General features: G+C 32.1%; 2 protein-coding genes across 2 annotated transcripts in view; one reads left to right on the top strand and one right to left on the bottom strand.

Annotated features, from left to right (window-relative positions):
• Positions 1 to 20,242, bottom strand: part of LOC139517441 (alpha-2A adrenergic receptor-like) — a 541,200-nt gene that overhangs the window by 262,310 nt on the left and 258,648 nt on the right. The gene's annotated exons all lie outside the window — the stretch shown is intronic.
• Positions 349 to 8,975, top strand: LOC139517417 (mannan endo-1,4-beta-mannosidase). Its single transcript, XM_071308409.1, has 7 exons — positions 349 to 443; positions 3,244 to 3,292; positions 4,648 to 4,836; positions 6,197 to 6,617; positions 7,128 to 7,281; positions 7,932 to 8,003; positions 8,418 to 8,975. The coding sequence occupies exons 2-7, from the start codon at positions 3,253 to 3,255 to the stop codon at positions 8,643 to 8,645; spliced, it is 1,104 nt and encodes a 367-aa protein (XP_071164510.1). The 5' UTR covers positions 349 to 443; positions 3,244 to 3,252; the 3' UTR covers positions 8,646 to 8,975.

Below are 20,242 nucleotides of genomic sequence, written 5' to 3'. Positions count from 1 at the left end.
GAAATTAGCATTTGAAAAATGAGCAGGCAAATCTAGATTCAAATTTGCAATGAAATTATGCATCTAAAGAATAGGAAAAACCTGAAAGAAAACCTCCCCAAAACCCATGATTTTGATATGTTTCAAATAGAACATGTTTACGATCTGCTCTTGCATCATCAAAATTTTTGGCATACGTCTGTAATGTGGTGTTTTTACTTATAATGCATATATTATTCCTAATGAATATTGCCTAGACGCAACGTGTGTCTAATGCAAAAAGCTAATGTTTAGAATTTAAAGCCTGTATCTTTGTTTAAGTTCCCCTTTTATCAAATCTAAACATACATGGTTTATAGATAAGTTCTAATGGAATTTCGTGTGTGTGGTAAACCGGTCATTTATAAATATATAATCTGATTACCTTAGACCAGAAACTTTGTAGGCTCATGTTCTAGCAGTAGGTAAGACATGTCAAATTTTCAAGTATTGACCAACATTGTTTTTTTTAAATGTTTTTCTTTTGAATGATTTTCTACTCACGGAAAATATTACCTTAGCATTAATTAGCCCAACCTTGTGCAATTTTGGGTCCTAAAATGCTCTTGAACATCGTAAATTATTTACTCTTTTAATTATTTTTTTTAAATTATTTTTGCGATATTGATGAGTCTGTTTGTAGACGAAAAGTACGTCTGAAGCAACTTATTTTAAGCCTGTTGTTTATGATGAGTCGTTAATTTGTTAGTGATGCATACAATGTGCAATTGTATTAATGCCAAGAAAAAGTACAGGAATTTGTATCTCACTTGTCAAATCTCAATCCAAATAGTATCACATTTACTAAATTTTACAGAATTTATGTGTTGTTTTTGAGGTGTCTGATATCTTAACATATGACTAAATTGTGTTCGTCAAAACTGATATCATTAAAGAATGTTTGGCAAAACGATGTATTAAAAGGACATAAACACAAACCTTTAATCATTTCATAAGAACTTAGAACTGAGGTTGTATATTCTCTTTCTCGTTCGTGCATGTTCACTAAACGCACATTATTATCATGGGTGTGTTGTATCAATAAAAAGTAAAAACACAAAAATACTGAACTCCGAGGAAAATTCAAAAAGGAAAATCAAAAATCAAAAGGCAAAATCAAAAGTCCAAACACATCAAACGAATGGATAACAACTGTCATATTCCTGACTTGGTACAGGCATTTTCTAATGTAGAAAATGGTGGATTGAACCTGGTTTTATAGCTAGCTAAACCTCTCACTTGTATGACAGTCGCATCAAATTCCATTACATTGTCAACGATGCATGAACAAAACAAACATACTCAAAGAGTAAAAATGTCAAAAATAGGGGTACAACAGTCAATATTGTGTTATCATCTTAATATCACTACATAAACAACAAATGTAACAAAGTAGCACAAAAAGGCATACATCAAATTTAACATTCTCATTTTGCTTTTCTTATACGGCTGAATTTATCTATGTAAAGTCTACCCATAAATGAAAGAAGGTTTTCATTACTGGTGTAAAATTGCGCGTTTGAAATTCGCACAGGTAGACATAAAAATAATTTTGTCGTATGACGGCATACATAAATGCAGACTCACGTAAAGTAGATATAACAAAAAACAGACTTACAATAAAAATAATAAATAAAATAATGGTGTGGTTTAAAGTATTACGGGACACATAAGTACAGTTTCACGTCAAATACGGCTGAATTTATCTATGTAAAGTCTACCCATAAATGATAGAAGGTTTTCATTACTGGTGTAAATAAAACCTTCTCTGACAGAGTTGGTATGGGAAACAAAAAGGGTTATGTATCATCATCACGAACTGGTTGACCGATACGATATGACTGTGTCTCAATTCAAGAACGACATATCTTCGAAGTATCAAATCTTTAAATACCAGAATAGTCGTCTTATCTGAAATCTTACCGATTGTGTCACATTTGGATCTATACATTTACATTGAGTGTGTATTCACATGGCTATTGATACATGCATAGCAAGGCTAACCATACGCTCTTGAAACCTAATTTTTTTTTTCTTATTTATTTGATTTGAACATCGGTTGACTAGTGTCTGATTAATGAATTCATTATGCTAGTCTTTAGTTTTAAAATTTAAATGGTTTTACTTGTTTCTTTGTGTGTTCAGTTAAAGCATAAGTCATATATTTCTAAATAGAGGGGATACAGTAATATCTTAAAGACGGGCGAAAGATACCAGAGGGACATTCAAACTCATTCACTGACAATGCAAAACTGGTTTCAAACTAAATTAATTTCTCTGTATCAAATGAGGATTATGTGATAGTGTTGTATGAACGGAACATACGAGTGTCATTATAAAATACGGTAAAATTTATTTTTGGATTTAAAGTTGAAGCGATGTGTGTGTTTTTTGGGGTTGTTTTTTTTTAATTATTTATAACTATACATCCTGCACAGTCAAACTAACCCTTCTCTTCATTAGTTGACTTGTTGGTTCTCTTTATCCAAAATAAGCATGTTACCACACATGTTTTACTTCCTCGTTCAAATTTGACTAAACGTTCATGTTATTTCAAGCACTATAACAACTAATGCGAATCTAGGATTTTGAAAAGAGAAATTGTATACTGAATTAGGGAATATTGAAACTTGTAGTCACCAACTACATAAGTATGAAGTACTTTACTATAATAGAAAATTATTGTTACTGGATACTAACCATTTTCTAGATCTGTGATGCGAACTGTCATTCCATTACGTATACATAACATCCTGATTCAATTCTTTCTTATGGTGTAAACTATGAAGTGTTTGAGTTTATTTAGGCTACAGTGGACGAGTGGATATTTTGTTATGTTTTGGATTAATATCCTTGTTTTTAAAATAGTATTAACGGTATTTATCTGACTGCACCAAATACACAACTCGAAAATCCAGCTTAAATCCGGATAAGGAATCAAACTCTTAATAAGGATTAATAAAGTATTTATCAGTGTCTTTTCTTGTTTAACAATTTAGACAAAAAGCACTCTACAATATTGTAGTTAGAAACAGGGAACCTTACTAGGAAGCATGCATAGACGGTTTATTTTGCTCTCATATATAACATACATTCTTATGTTTATATCTTGCTTTTTTTTTCATGTAAGGGATGAAGAATGGATAATTGTAACATTTCATCGAAATACTTTTTTAACAATTTTTTGTATTTTGCGTAATACCTGCCTGTATTTTTATATTGTAGATTAGCAGAATGTTGTTGACTGCTTTAGCTGTACTATTTGCATCAACAGGTTGTCCATTACATGATATAACATTTTAATAGATGCGACCCCAACCGACATTTACTTGTAAAGCATCATTAATGATTAATTTATCTCTGCAAATTTTTCCTTTTTTTATCCGAACCTTAAGTCTTAATCTCTAATTTGGGGAAACATTTCCCTTCTAGAAATATATCCAAGCCGCCATTTATTTCTCACTTTAATATGTGTTGTTTATACATATTAAAACACTCGAATGCTTTCTTCTTCTATGCAAACAATATGACAATTGGATCAGTGTTTTATGTGCCAATGAATATACATTATTAGGTCAATGTCTGAATAAATATAAATAAAAAATGAATGAGGCTGAGAAACTGGGGAAGGGCGAGGTTCTACTGAGCTCTTCCCAGTTTCACGCCGAATACAAAAAAGTTTATATTTTTCTCACACTACCCTAATATTGTTTTCATACTGCAACATAAATTAATACATTGATAGCTATTGAAATTGTAAATCTAATTTCACACTTATTTTAAGGTTGTCATTTTGGGGTACTTTAAAGATTATTTCCTTCCGTTTAATGGTTGTTAGTTAATACAGATAGTTTTCATGGTATTTAATAACCTGCTGAAACTTATTCCCCTTATTGTGGAAAACAATTTCCATGATACCATTGACATTGCACAGAGTATAGCTGTGTTACTTTATTTAGGAAATTAACACAACTAGTTGCAATATAAATCATATTGGAAGAGGCATATCCTTTAAAGGTCACAAAAATAAATCTAGTTTATAATGCTGAGCATTTCAATATATAGATAACGACTAAAGCAAAGTTCATACAAGATTTATAAGAAAGGTGTGTGTTCTGTGAACTGATTTAGATTGTTGAAACAAACTGGGTTTTTTTACAACATAGTTTCAGCAGGTTATCAAATCTCATGAACACTATCTGTATTAACTAACAACCATTACACTGTAGAAAATAAGCTTTAAAGGCCCCAAAATGACTACATTTGGTTATAACATATCAATAGAAATTAATATCTTCTACAGCTTTGTTTTTCAAAACGAACGACTTGAGTTACAATTATTATTCGTTAAGCCATCTAGTCAAAATTAAATAAGATAATTTTTTTAATGATTTCAAATAATCTTATCTTCATTTAATTAATTATTCTACAAAATAAGATTCAAACGAAAAGCACAGACTTAAAAGGCATAGAAGGACAAACAGAAAAGTGTTTATCAGACGATTTCAGTTTTATATATAATTATTGAAGAACTAATTCCTCTATCTACATCACGACTTTCAAAGTTTTTCTATTTATTTATTTTTTTGTCTAGCTTTTTCTAACTTTTATTTGCTACTATTTTTTAAGGATGTCAAGCCAGACTGAGTGTTAGTGGGACCAATCTTAATTACAACGGACATCACATATTTCTATCTGGTGCCAATCAAGCGTGGGTCAACTATGCACGCGACTTTGGCCATAACCAGTACAGCAAAGGAAAATCAACGTTTGAATCGACACTGAGTGACATACAGAGCCATGGTGGAAATTCTGTCAGTAAGTGGAATAGGGGGTGCTGTTATCATCGTTGGTGGTAATAACTATGTCATCCAACTGTTTTGTTTAAATATATATATTGTTTTAATTTTACTTAACAATGCAATTGCTGTAATCTTAAGGTAGCACAATACAAAGATGTTTTAACTTCCTATCTCCAACCTTTAAAATGCTGTTACTTTCTTAAGACTGCATTTAAATTAACAAAAGAGGTATATACAGATAGATAGAAGATTAATCCTCTAAATGAATGCAATATTTTGTTATGCATTCATTACAAATTCAATTATTATGCAATTAATTGCAAAATCTTGGTCAGTTCACTAGAATGAATTTAGCTCTATCATCTTTATAACTATATAGGAAATTTCAACGAAATATTAATCAACACAGCAGGAGCTACAAAATGGTGTCTTAAATTATCGCTATCGTATTCCATTCTCTCATAAATCTCTAATTAGTGTAAACATCCTTACCACATAAAAGTAGATAATATTTGATTAGGTGTAAAATGTTATCAATACATTCTATACAAAATCTGAGACACCCTTTTGTAGATAATGGCTCTTGGAACAACATATAAAAAAATCAACCCTCTCGGGATATCCATGGAGCAGCTAATTTCAATTGAAAGTGGAAATTTCTTGTAAAATTTTGTAGACACAGTTTACATTATAATTGATTACATAATTGTTGTATAGTACTAACATTGCATTAATTTGAAAGAGTAATCTGTTAGCTATCCATAAATACCACTTTTATAAATTTTCATGCATTACAAAGAAAGATACAGCATTTTGAAACTGGGGAATTGGAGGTATAAAATCTTTATATTGTGCTACCAGATATTTTTGTAAATTGTAATTATTTGAAAGGAACTATGTTTAACCCTGCCGCATTATTGATGTATGTACCTGTCCCAAGTCAGGAGCCTGTAATTCAGTGGTTGTCGTTTGTTTATGTGTTACATATTTGTTTTGCGTTCCATTTTTTTATATATAAATAAGGCCATTAGTTTTCTTGTTTGAATTGTTTAACATTGTCATATCGAATCCTTTTATCGCTGACTATGCGGTATGGGCTTTGCTCATTGTTGAAGGCTGTACAGTGACCTGTAGTTGTTAATGTCTATGTCATTTTGGTCTCTTGTGGACAGTTGTCTCATTGACAATCATACCACATCTTCTTTTTTTATATGTTAAGTTGGTATTTACTTTTGAAGTGCTCTTTTATAATATGTGGAAGAGGGGTATGATATAAATTGCCAATGTTTTTTTAATTTTTTTTACTTTACATATGAAGAATGTTTAATATAACTTTGGTTCACGATTTACTAATTTTGAAAATCTAAAATGAATAGGAGTGTGGCTGCATATTGAAGGGGAATCAACACCCGAGTTTGACAACAATGGCTACGTAACTGGTATAGACAATACATTGATCAGTGACATGAGGGCTTATCTTCATGCTGCCCAGAGACATAATATTTTAATCTTTTTTACTCTCTGGAACGGTGCCGTAAAACAGAGTACACATTATCGTCTAAATGGACTCATGGTTGATACACGAAAACTTCAGTCATACATAGACCATGCTCTCAAACCAATGGCTAACGCTTTGAAAAATGAAAAGGCCTTAGGTGGATGGGATATAATGAATGAACCCGAGGGTGAAATTAAACCAGGAGAAAGCAGCTCCGAACCTTGCTTTGACACAAGACATTTATCAGGATCTGGAGCAGGATGGGCTGGACATCTGTATAGTGCTCAGGAGATTGGCAGGTTAATAAAACATATAATTCTGATTGATACTTCTTTTCTTTTTAAAGGGAACATCAATGTTGAGTAAGTAAAATAGGGCAAAGTATGGAAGAGTGACGAACGATACAAGAGGGACTCATAGATAAAATATATAAAACTGATAACGCCCATTTCAAAAACAGATAAAACAGAAAAACAATAGTACACAAGACACAACATAGATAACTAAAGACTAAGCAAAACGAAACCCACCAAAAATTGAGGGTAGTACTGCTCCAAATGTGGCACCCCTCGTGTTGCTCGTGTTATAGAAGATGACACAACAGTAATCTACTGGTTGAAAAAGTTATGCCTGTGATAGGGACCGGATTATACCTGTGTAATCATCACTTAAGTGAACATGTTTTAGCTCTTAGACACTTATGACATTAACGGTACCATTTTTTATGATATATTATTACCTTGATTATTGTGTAAAATTGTAAAAAAAATATTAAAAACTATTTGTAATGAAACTTGCTTAAAATTTAGATTTGTGAACTGGCAAGCAGCAGCTATCAAGGAAGTTGACCCAGGAGCAATGGTTACAGTTGGATCCTGGAACATGAAAGCTGACACTGATGCCATGGGGTTTCATAACTTGTATAGTGATCACTGTCTTGTCAAGGCAGGAGGGAAACAAAGCGTAAATACCTGATTATACCAATTTCTGAACAAATTGTTAACTTTTCCGGGTTCAAACTTTTACTGTCTGATCTTGTTTTCCAATTTTGAATATGTCTGAAGATTATAAATAGCTACTTTACATTTCTGTTAATATGATTTTATAAAAATGTAACATGTAATATTTCGTATTATTTGACATGCGACACTTATCATTTATAACATTCTAACATTTAGTCCTAGAAGCATGATTTTTTTAATATTATCATTAGTTGTTATTGGCTACGAAATAGCTGTCAGTAACTGCGAGTACTCTCAGTAATTAGTGTGTTTTTGTTGTTGGGATATAACAGTACCCGGCCACATTCTCTCTGTGTTTTTGTTAGATGTATTTCTATTTGTATTCATCAGGCCGATAGTTTTATTGTTTGCATTGTTTTACATTGGTTATTTCAGGGACTTTTATAGTTGACTATGCGAAATGGCTTTGTTCACTGTTGAAGGCTGAACGGTGACATATAATTGTTAATTTCTGTGTCATTTGGTCTCTTGTGGAGAGTTGCATCATCGGAAATCATACCACATCTTCTTTTTGTATTAAAGCAAAAACTTGCCTTCAACAAACATAATTCATTTAAATCATTTTAAGATTTAACCATTATTACTCAACAGGGTACTCTGTCATTTTATCAAGTACATACCTACGACTGGCAAAATCATTTTGGGAATGAATCTCCTTTCAAAGTAAGTACTAGTATTCATAATTCACTGTGTTGTTTGCAAAAGTATGTTTTTGTCTTGAATCAAACTCATTCAGTTTATAAAAGAATACAATAATATGTCGCCTGCACTATTTGATATCTTCTTTCCAATAGAGATATCTTGTAACATGGACCATTTTTTGTAAACCATCAGATAAAATTTAATAATGAGGAACAATGACACTGTCACTGCTTTCGATAGAAATTTTCAGAACGAACAGAAAAGGCTGTTCTTAGTCTTTGGGAGCAAGGATATTCAATATGTTAATAAAGTCATCATAGATACCAGGACTAAATTTTGTATATACGCCAGACGCGCGTTTCGTCTACAAAAAACTCATCAGTGACGCTCGAATCAACCACAAATTTAAAAAGGCCAAATAATTTTCTTTTCCAGCATTCCTTTTCCAACTTCCGACTTAAAAAGCCTATGGTAATAGGTGAATTCAATCAAGAACACGGGGCTGGCATGTCGAGTGAATCCATGTTTGAATGGGCATATACCAAAGGTTATTCTGGGGCCTGGACTTGGAGCAGGACTGATGTCAGCTGGAATAATCAACTACGCGGAATACAGCATCTGAAATCTAGAACTGACCACGGACAAGTTAATTTTGGTCTTTAATTAAAACTCTATATAAAATGTCCGATTTTTATAAAGTGCTGAACTGGTTACTCATTGACTGCGTATATAAAAAGGAATGAATAATGAAATCTCATAAAAAAAATCGGATAATGAATTCCTTGTGGTAAGCTTTTGTAATGAATGTCGCTTGAAAACAAACATATACTTCATTTGAAAAATTTTGGTAATCATACCACATCTCCATATTTTAATATATGTATCATGTAATTTGTGTTTTTACAACCATGTAAGCCTTCAAAATGCAGTTAGACAGTTTTTATACATTCAGAAACGAATATATATAAATATGTATTAAAGACATCAATAATTTATTGAGTTCAAATATTGTATCCTCATTTAAGAAGGTAAATATTAAAATCAAAGGGAACTCTAAACAGAGCGGTACTGGGTGTTGCAAAAAGGTCACAATGCATATGCAGGTCAACTATGGGTCTGTATATACATTAAATATCAGTTATTAGTTGTGTTGCCTTTTCAAACCTACAAACATTGAAAGATATGAACGATGAAATGACATTTTCTCAATTTTGCCATGGCTGCAAATGGTTGATATCATAATTTAAGGCAGTAGAATGTATCATTTATCAAAAAAATTTGAATGTGCCCCTTTTTAATAGATCAACCTGTTAACACTACCCGTTATTTCATAATTAGTGTATTTACACCACACTTATTGTGACTAATCTCAATATTTAAGCTGCTTTTTCCTTGCCCTACGTTACAGAACTTGTGACTTTATTTATGTAAATTCTAAACGAAATGTGTTGTCTAAGGGCTTTTAACGGGGTTATTAAAATTATAACACTATGTTGACTGTTGTACCCCTATTTTTAACATTTTGACTTATTTGTTTTGTTCACACATTGTTGTCAATATAATAGAAATGTATGCAACTGTCATACAGGTAAGAAGTTTAGCTATCTATATGATCAGGTTAAAGCCAGGAAGATGACAGATCTTTGTTATCCATTCGTTTAGTGTGTTTGAGATTTTTCATATTGCTATTTGAAGAGGAACTTCCCGTTTTGAATTTTCCGCGAATTTTTAGGCAGATTGTGTAACGCTCGGTAAACAAAACTAGATGATTTTTTTTTTGGTCATAATTCATATCTTTAAATACTGCAAAAATGCCAGAATGAACAGGTGATGCATTGAAATTTTCACTGTAAATTGTTTTCTACACATGCTCATAATTGTTTAAATTAAGTTGCTTACCTGAATTAGACTACAAAAGAAGAGAGATGCCGGACAGTTAAGAGAAGAATAAAGAATAGGTGTCTAGAAATTGACAATGAGGGTCGGTTGAAAACAAAACTTTACGACAAAAGAGATGATTTCAGCTTTCCAATTGTGAACTTTCCATTTCTAAGTAGCAACATTCCAGCAGCACCTGCATACGGGGTATATATCTCCCAATTGATACGATATTCCCGTGCTTGCATTTCCTATCATGATTTTCTTGATAGAGGTTTGCTGCTCACAAGGAAGCTATTAAACCAAGAGTTCCAAATGGTGAAGTTGAAATCATCCCTTCGTAAATTTTACGGACGCCATCACGAGTTGGTTGACCGTTATGGAATAACCGTTTCACAAATGATATCGGATATGTTCCTTACGTCGTAACTACAATCCCCTACCCTTTCATGAATATGACCTACCGAATTAGACTATTTACCGGATTTGTAATCACTTAAGCAACACGACGGGTGCCACATGTGGAGCAGGATCTGCTTACCCTTCCGGAGCACCTGAGATCACCCCTAGTTTTTGGTGGGGTTCGTGTTGTTTATTCTTTAGTTTTCTATGTTGTGTCGTGTGTACTACTGTTTTTCTGTTTGTCTTTTTTATTTTTAGCCATGGCGTTGTCAGTTTGTTTTAGATTTATGAGTTTGACTGTCCCTTTGGTATCTTTCGTCCCTCTTTTGGCGTTTTTGCTAAATTTATTTGTATGTTTATTTGACTGTTTTGGTCAATTGTGATGTATGTCTGTGTCAGTTATATGATAACACAGTTTTGGTGGATGGATCCCAATAATTATTGTATTAACATATTATGTCTGTTAGAGTTGCTCATCCAATGTTGTCAAACTAACGGAACTATACATAACTTCCATGCAAGTGAGAGGTTTTGCTAGCTTTAATTGGAGGTTTAATGCATCATTCTTCAAAAAAAAAGCCTGTACCAAAATAGGACTATAACAGTTGTTTTACACTCGTTTGATTCTGTCCGTTTCATAGACTTTCAACAACAGGATACCACTTCGCTTTTGGATCCTCCACTGCTTTGGAGTTCGTTAGTTTTGTTATACCTTTATACTATGCGCTGTCAACTAAGACAAAGCAGTTGTGCATTTAAATTTCCCAATTTATGACGTTAAATCTCAATAGACATATGATTGAATTGGAAGTGCCGAGTGCAATGTTTTGATTTGATATGACTTGAAACAATAGAACACAAATGTAATCCAAGTGTGTGGGTTTTTTTTCAAGTTCAACCAAACTTACCAGAACCGGTTTAAATGCATGAATATAAAAAAAAAGCACTGCACTTGCTTCATACTAGCAACGTTTTACCAGAAATCAGCTTAACAATTTTACTCATGTTAAAACTGCAACGATAAATGACTGACCCGGCTTAGGGGAGAGCAATAGCTCTTGCACGTAAAAGACACCCTTGTAGATTTCGAAAAATAGCAGGCTAATATCGCTACAAGGCAACACTCGCACCCGCAAAGTGGAAAGGGATTAATATAAGTTGTAATAACTTGTTTCCCAATCCACTATAAATCAATATGTTAAAATGAAACGTCAACCTGGAAAACATTGCGTTCCATTATGAAATTAAAGGAACATCCCTTTGAAAACTGTTATGCATACAACATTGTAATATGCTGAAGGATCATAAAAAGTAAAATAACAAAAATATAAAACTCCGAGGAAAATTCAAAGCTGAAATTGTAATGAAATGACAAAATCAAGAGCTCAAACACATCTAGCGAATTCGAATGGATAACAACTGTTGTATTCCTGACTTGATACAGACATTACCTTATGTAATTTATCAAAATTATTACGGTCACCGTAGTATTTATCTACCTACCCTTCTTTTTTTAAGGGGGAACAAATATATTATATTTTTAGCATAAGAATGTGTAACATGAATAATATACAGATACTTTAAAAGAACTGTTATCGGCACAAATTCCATCTCACAAATAAAACATTAAGATATATCTTATCTTAAAAACAACCATTGTTAACTGTTCCTGGTTTGGATCAGGCACATGAACGTTTGACGGGGTCAAACAAGTTTTTAGAACTGAATCCTACAATTTTAAATCTGCAAATTTGCGGATGCAAATTTTTCTTCCCTCGCTGGTATTTGAACTCAAGATATGTAAAGTGGTAGTGTGGTCTAGCGCGCCGGTTACAGTGCAGGTGATTTGGTGTCACGATATCTCCGTAACATGGGTTCGAATCCCGGTGACGAGAACAAAAAATTTTCGAAAGCAAATTTACAGATCTAACATTGCTGGTTGATGTTTAGACGAGTTGTATATACAGAATGTACACAGCCATGTATCACAATCACTGCTGGTGATCCAATAGATAAATCTGTTGCAGAGTTGTCACTGGTTCAGACGTACTTATAAATATAATTATTTTTTGTGACTGTATCTTTCATTAATTTGTAGGATCCTTTACTATATATAATTTCGCTGATCTGTAAAAATAACATCTTCATGCCTTATATATCATGTACTGTAGTACGACGCTAGATTGAAACTGACGTGGAAAGGTAACACCCGGCCACCGAAAGCTTCATTTTTATGAAGCCCAGGTGGTCGTATGGTCTAGCTGGACGGCTACAATGCAGGCGATTTGGTGTCACGATATCTCAGTAGCATGGGTTCGAATCCCGGCGAGGAAAGAACAAAAACATAGTTTTTGCAAATTTACAGATCTAACATTGTTGGGTTGATGTTTAGACGAGTTGTATATATATAATAAATATTATAGATAAGATATAACGAAATCTACGTGTTGTATACCGGTCATCTGTATAGATATAATCTGATAAGTTCAGACCGGAAACGTCGTGTTCTAGCTGAAGGTATGGTATATTAAATTAAGCGTTTGCGAAAATTCTTCCAATATTTACTAAATTCAAAAATATCACGACTTCGTGTATGTAATTTGAGGTTTAAACAATACTATTGCTCATATCATAGTGTTTGACTTAATCATAAATGTCTTTAGTCAAACTGATATATTGACGGATTTTAGCAAATAAGAAAATTTATTCAACTTTATATATTCTCATTCAAGTGATACGTTATACTCGTGCATTTACACACTATAATGACATTATAGCTAGGGTGTTTTCCTCATACAAATACTGACCCAACAGAGTTATTGTAAAACATCAACCTTTCCTAACTTTAATTGTCAACATCTCAAATTGTATCACCACTACGATATGTCTGTCTTAACCTATTATCGACATGGTTTTGCAGTCTTATATTTTGAGATACAAAAATGGACGTCTTATCTATAGTTTAACCGAATGTGTCGAATTTTCGATTGGTACATTTTGAACAATTATAGATGCGCATGGCGGATGACATATGCATAGAAGGAGAGGGTCACCCTCTTAACGCATCCTGGTTTGTTCGTTTGAGAGTTCTGTGATTCCCTCAATTTGCTTTAATTTGTTTCTCCTAAATAGTTTATGTGGTTTGAACATCGGTAGACTACTGTTACCTAAATCAATCACATCCGTTTTAATTTATTTTAGTTAAGAGTGTTCGTATTTAGTTAAGAAATGTTAATCTCATTACACCTTTATGAAGTTTTGCTTGAAACGATAATCATATATACAGGGAGACAATTGCAAGTAGAGTCAATCTTTGTATTAACTAATTTTACTAACGAATTCGATATGTATAACTACAAGAATAAAGTAATGTGAAGAAAACAAGAAATAGAAAAATGGGATAAGAAATAAGAATATTTTTCTTATATAAGTTTATTTTCATATAAGTAAAATAGGAGAACAAAACTATATTGACAGTCTGATAGCCAAACGAATGTGTATGAAACAATTCCCATGAATAAATACAAGAAACTAAACACAGATCACTAAGTAATGTTGTGTGATTATATACATAAAAAGTTAGACCGTGGCGCAAAGAAGGTTGATGGACTGTCATTTTATCAAGTGCACAGCTATGACTGGCATCAGCATTTTGGAAACGAATCTCCTTTCAAAGTAAGTATTGAACATCCTTTTGAAAGACGTACATGTTATCCAACTCGACAGGTTAAGTAAAGAATACAACGTATCAATTCACTGGGTAGTTGTTGCATTTGTTATTTTTTTCTTTTCCAAGGAATGCTCTTTAAAAAAAAATATTTAATCAAGTTCCTCAGATAAAACATTTACTAAAAACACTTAAATGCAGACTCCCTTTAAACAGAAATGTCTATTCTAAACAGAAAGTGTTCGCCTGCTCTTACGGTGTAATGGTAATCGGATATGTCAACTTCTCCTTCCAGCAATCATTTTCCAACTTTCGACTTGATAAGCCTATGGTAATTGGTGAATTCAATCAAGAACACGGTGCTGGCATGTCGATTGAATCCATGTTTGAATGGGCCTATACAAAAGGTTATTGTGGTGCCTGGACTTGGAGCAGAACTGGTGTCAGCTGGAATAATCAACTACGCGAAATGCAGCATCTAAAATCTAGAACCGACTATGGACACGTTCAATTTGGTCTTTAACATTTGAGATCCAGAACTGACCATGGACAAGTACGATTTGGTCTTTAACATTTGAGATCCAGAACTGACTATGGACAAGTTCAATTTGGTCTTTAATTCATACTGTAATACATGCCTGTTTTAAATAACCCTAGGGATATATTGTGATATAAAAGATTTTTTCCTTCTAATGTAAATAAAAAATCTTAAATTCTTAAAGTTATTCTTACTTTTGTGATATATATGTTACAGTGAATTTGTATAATCCTGGATTATGTAGAATCCCTGATTTTTCAGGGAATATGTAGAATCACTGAAATCATTAGTAATTATATATAATCCCTGAAAATGACCAGTGATTTTACATAATCACTGAACATTTTAATAATTATTCTACAAATTCCCTAATATGATTTCAGGGATTATGAATAATTTAATGATCCTTTGTTTGATAAAAAAAAATAATATAGACAAATTCTATTTTTTTCTTTCATTAATTCCTTGCCAGATGAAATAATTTTGCTTTTAAACACAGATGAAATGATCTAAAAGATATAACCAACACAGGGTTTCGAGATAAAGTTGACGACTCAAAATTAATAATATCAACATTCCCTTTATAGCAATAGCTTTACATGTATTGTTTGTTCATTAAAAGCCAGCGTCAAATGAATATTCAGGTAAAAAGAAGATGTGGTGTTATTGCCAATGAGACAACTGTCAACAAGAGACCAAAATGACACATAAATTAACATCTATAGGTCACCGTACGGCCTTCAACAATGAGCAAAGCCCATACCGCATAGTCAGCTATAAAAGGCTCCGAAATGACAATGTAAACAATTCAAACGAGAAAACTAACGGCCTTATTTATGCTTTATTTTTAAATCCACAAAGCATGTTATTTGTGATACATGTAAAGCAAATGGTGAAGAAGATTATGGAACATCTGTTTTATGTGTTTTTGTTTTTGTTTAAATGAATAAGACATTCAAACTGTGAAAACCGTTAGGCATCTAAATATAGAAAAAACAGGCAGAACTTAGGATTGACACATAGAAACAAATTTTAAAGGAAGCTTGCATTTGGTGTATTTCTCATAGCAAGTCCACATGGTAAAAAAGGAAAGGGAAACCCGAAAAACATAATGACAATTGTTTTAAAAAAGTCTGAAAAAGGATATCGCCTGACTACAAAACATGGTATCTTTCTTGCTCGAACCGATTCAAGGTTGCAAATTCTCATATTTTGTTGGGGTGTACATTCAGATGTTTTACTGAACACTGTATTTCACTTAGGCGTGTCGTTAAAATCAGATTCGATGTGTGCAGGAAAAGGTTTTCTAAAATGTGGATATTGTGGTAATAACAGATGTAAAGCATATTATTTAAGATTTGAATGCTTCTTTTTGTAACTTCATTGGGGTGTAAAAGCGTTGACCGAAGTACATTTTGTATGAAGCGCGGAAGCGCTTCATTCTAAAAATGTGCGAAGGGCAACGCTTTTACAATCCTATGAAGTTACAAAAAGAAGCATTCAATACTTATAATTACATTTTTTAGCTATGATCATGAAAACACGAATTTTATAATTTTACAATTCTTTTATTTAATTCACCTGTGCACTTTTTTGTGGGACCACGTGTTATCATGAACGAAAAGTTTTATTGAATGATGCAATTGCTTAAAGAATAACACGTGATGTGCAGTTAGCTAATCAGAATAAAGTATTATAATGAAACATACATCTAATGTAATTATTTTGATATAATGTGTTTCACATTTTCATGTAGTGTGCCTAACATTTAAAAAAAATTGGGTTACCATTTTGATATATTGTGCTTAACATTTTACAATTTATGTTACTTTATACTGATGTTTTTATGTGATTTTATAGAATAAATAATTTCAATTTTATTCATTTTCTTTAAAAATAAAACTTTTTCTTCATTTCAGTTATATGTAGAATCCCTGACGTTTTTTCTAGCGATTATACATAATCCCTAAAAATTTTAGTGATTATATATAATCCCTAAACTAGCCAGTGATTCTACATAATCCCTGAAAAATTCAGGGATTCTACATAATCACTGATTATACAAATTCACTATAACATATATATATAATGTAATTACATTTACATTTAAATGTTTTTCGAAATAACATTGCGTTTCTTAAAAGTTACTCAAGAAGTTACTATCTGAGTAGGTAATATGGAAAAAAGATTTGAAATAAAAATATCTTTTGAAATTAAAATATCTCAACAAACTTGTGCCATGAAATGTGTGTATTTACAACAATTACAAGATAATTTGAAGACATTAATCAGAAGCACTGTTTGATATTTTCGTCTGAGATTCATGATATTTTAACCATATTGCGTTTAATTGGCTTTGAATTCGCTGTCAGTACCTCAGATCTGTACTTGTTGTCTTAATTATTTTGAGATCCATAAATACCTGCTCGTTGAAAACTTTTTTCAAAACGTCAAAAGTTGCAAATTGGTAGCTGAAACTGACAAAATCTCCACTATAATATTGATTAAAATAATATATTTAGAAAAGGCAATTAGTCCCCAATGCGTTTTAAATCTTTTAAAGAACAGATTTTCTCTCATTCATAAAAGTGATATGCAATTCGTATAATATTGCCTCGAGCATCTTAAAGGAGGCATTAATAGTCGAAATTAGCGTCTGGTGCAGTAAAATTGATATAACTTTTACCAATGATACAAGCCACAACTACTCTCATTTTAAAATACAAGAGTTTAGATTCTTTTTACCATCATCGTCTCAACGCAATACTGAAGGATCAATACATAAGACAACAAAAGAATAGATTAACAAAAGTGATCTAAAAGCAGCTTATCCTTAATTAAGTTAGAAGTTATCAAAAGGAAACTTCCGATAATATTATTTAATTTAAAGACTGAAAAAAGTTGTATATAACAGAGAACTTATGCAGCCTTGATAGCAAAAGTACAGAATGTAAAAATATGATACCGATTTCAGAGTGAACGACACGTGGGTCTGAAAAGTCATGTATTAAAATTAGGTACACGTTAACCAAAAAGTTTGGAAGCATCTACAGAACACCAAGATCCGTCTAAGACAACCTCGCATCAGAGGTTGTTAACTTACCTTGAGGAGGTTATAGATAATTTCGTAAACGTCAAATTTGAAGAAAAAAAACATGCCAGTATCGTTTAAAACTTGCAGTCATTTGCTCATCACAAAAAGAACTACTGATAAAAGCAAGGAGCAAGTAACTCGGGTTGGATTCAAATATAGCATGAAGCGAGAGAAAACAACGTAGATATAGAAAAGGAAAAAGAGAAAAATAGAAAAGGAAAAACTGAACTTTGAAAAACCGATATCTACCTAAATGAACTAAGGAGAAATAAAATTGTGATTCTTTTTTTTACGGATGAGTCAATCGTGAATAATAATAATAATAATACGCATACACGGCTCCAGATTTCATTTGAAGAGATGCGTCATCCCTGACTTTTAAATTTTAATATAAAAAAGAAAACAACAATAGTTGCAGATTCTAGCAATCTGAAACTTATAAGATCTCATAGATTGTGAAGCTAAGATTATAGTTTACAAAAATTTCGTTCTGAATAACACCAATGCACAAAAATCTGGTCATGCGGGCATTTGTCACTGGGCGTTAATTAGTCAATTACACATCAATAAATCATCGGTATTGCAGCTTATTGCAGAAAAATGTAAAATGAAAGAGGGACATGTATAGTTTGGTAGGTACAAAACTCTCTTTCAACTGGTTCAAGCTAAGTGGTAAGCATTTACTAATGATATGTCTAAGTGATTCCAATGCTCGTATATGAAGGCAATGTCATAACAACCAAATGATGTCTACAACTAAATGAATCATCATATTTTTCCAAGCTTTACAATACATCAAACACATTTTTTAACAAACCGATTTCATTATGTAAAATTGTCTTTGAGGCCTCTGTAATCATTGCTGAATAAATCGATTAATATCGAAGAAAATAAAATATTTTTGTAAGCAATAAGTGTAGGACATTTGGCCGAAAAAATTAAAGATTATTATTAGAAAAATAATTCCTGACATGACCTCATAAATCAGGGATGACAGGTCTTTGAAGTCAAATTATAGTGTATAAAAGAAGGAAAGGAACTCAACTATGCATGCTGGTATCAGTTCTGCCAATCAACAAGTATGAAGTTAATGTACCAAGTCAGGAAAATGACAATTGTTATCGTATAGTTTGTTTCTGTCTGTGTTGCATTGTCGTTTGTTTTTTGTTCACTTCAGTGTTTCTGTTGTTTCGTTGTCGAGTTGGACTATATTGTATTGTTTATTTGCGTAATTCTCTGTCCTGAATGTTCTTGTATTTATTTGTACTGTATTCCTGTCATGTGATGGTGTCACTTCAATGTTATATTTAACATTGCCATACAAGTGGGAGATTCGGCTAGCCACAAAACCAGGTTCAACCTACCAATTTTTTCTTAAAATGTTCTGTACCAAGTCAGGAAAAAGGCCACTGTTATTTTATAGATCGTTTCTGCGTGTGTTATATTTTAGTGTTGTGTTTCTGTTGTGTCATAGTTTTCCTCTTATATTTGATGTGTTTCCCTCAGTTTCAGTTTGTAACCCGGATTTGTTTTTTTTTTCTCAATTGATTTATTAATTTTGAACAGCGGTATCCTACTGTTGCCTTTATTTACTTTAAATTTAGAAGCCGTTAACTTCTCTTTCTTTTTTTCTTTTTTAATTTATGGACAAATTGCAAGTCTAAAGTTTGTATTACACACCTAAACATTTTATATTCTAAATGTCAATTATATATCATTGGTTTCATGATATGCCATGAATTAATAATTCTGTATCATCTTAAAATCAGATTGATTACATTGACACAGCTTGGCTGGGCAAAAAACAAATATTATCAAATGTCCACAGTAATAAGCTCTTCAAATGAATTTTGCTCAACTTTGCATCAATTTTTCTATTTCTACAAATATTTGCAACAATGTTTAATACGCTCAATGGAAATAAGTTTGCATGAATTTAACAAAACAGTGAATTAATACCAAGTATGTAGTGAATATTAAACTAAGGTTGCAATTTCATCAGACAGAGTAGACATCAGATAGGTTTGGTTGTTTTGTGTATGCCCTATTGGTTTATGCTTTGGTTTGTATGTTGGTTTTTATAAGTTTTTGCCTTGCACATACTTCATTCAAGATTAATCAAATATTTAGTTTAAACATATTTTATTGTTCAAAAATGACAAATGACAAAAATTTGTCTTATATACAGATATCAGTATCATCTGTTTGGCTTGTTTTTATACTAAGATGATTTCTGATAAATTACTGTGCTGGATGCCAAAGAATGATACTGCTCTGTCAATTTTCAGTAATTAAATCCAGTATGTTCAATTTGTATGCAAAATGTTAAAATGTGATTTCTATTGGGGTTTTTTATCATTCGTTTTATTGCTTTAAGTTCCAAATTTTTGTGGTTCATTTCCCAAAATAAATCAGCCTCAAATGACTCAATATCAGGTGTTTGTTAAAATGGGAGGGAAAAAAATAACCAAGTGAGGCAATGGCTTCCTGTAATCGTTTATAGTTTATAACTAATCAGTAACAAAAATAACTGTAGCAATATTTCAATAAATCATTTATTTAAATCATCCAGTGCACAGTTTAAGAACACATTTCAAAAATGTTATACATTAATTGATAGTCAGGCTACTGAAACAGAAATAACAAATGTACTGATAGTAGTGAAAAAATCCTTGCTAAAA

The sequence above is a fragment of the Mytilus edulis genome, chromosome 3 (genome assembly GCF_963676685.1).
Source record: "Mytilus edulis chromosome 3, xbMytEdul2.2, whole genome shotgun sequence".
Lineage (NCBI taxonomy): Eukaryota > Metazoa > Mollusca > Bivalvia > Mytilida > Mytilidae > Mytilus > Mytilus edulis.
Note: the sequence above shows the minus strand (reverse complement) of the source record. Positions and strands in the feature narration are given on the sequence as shown.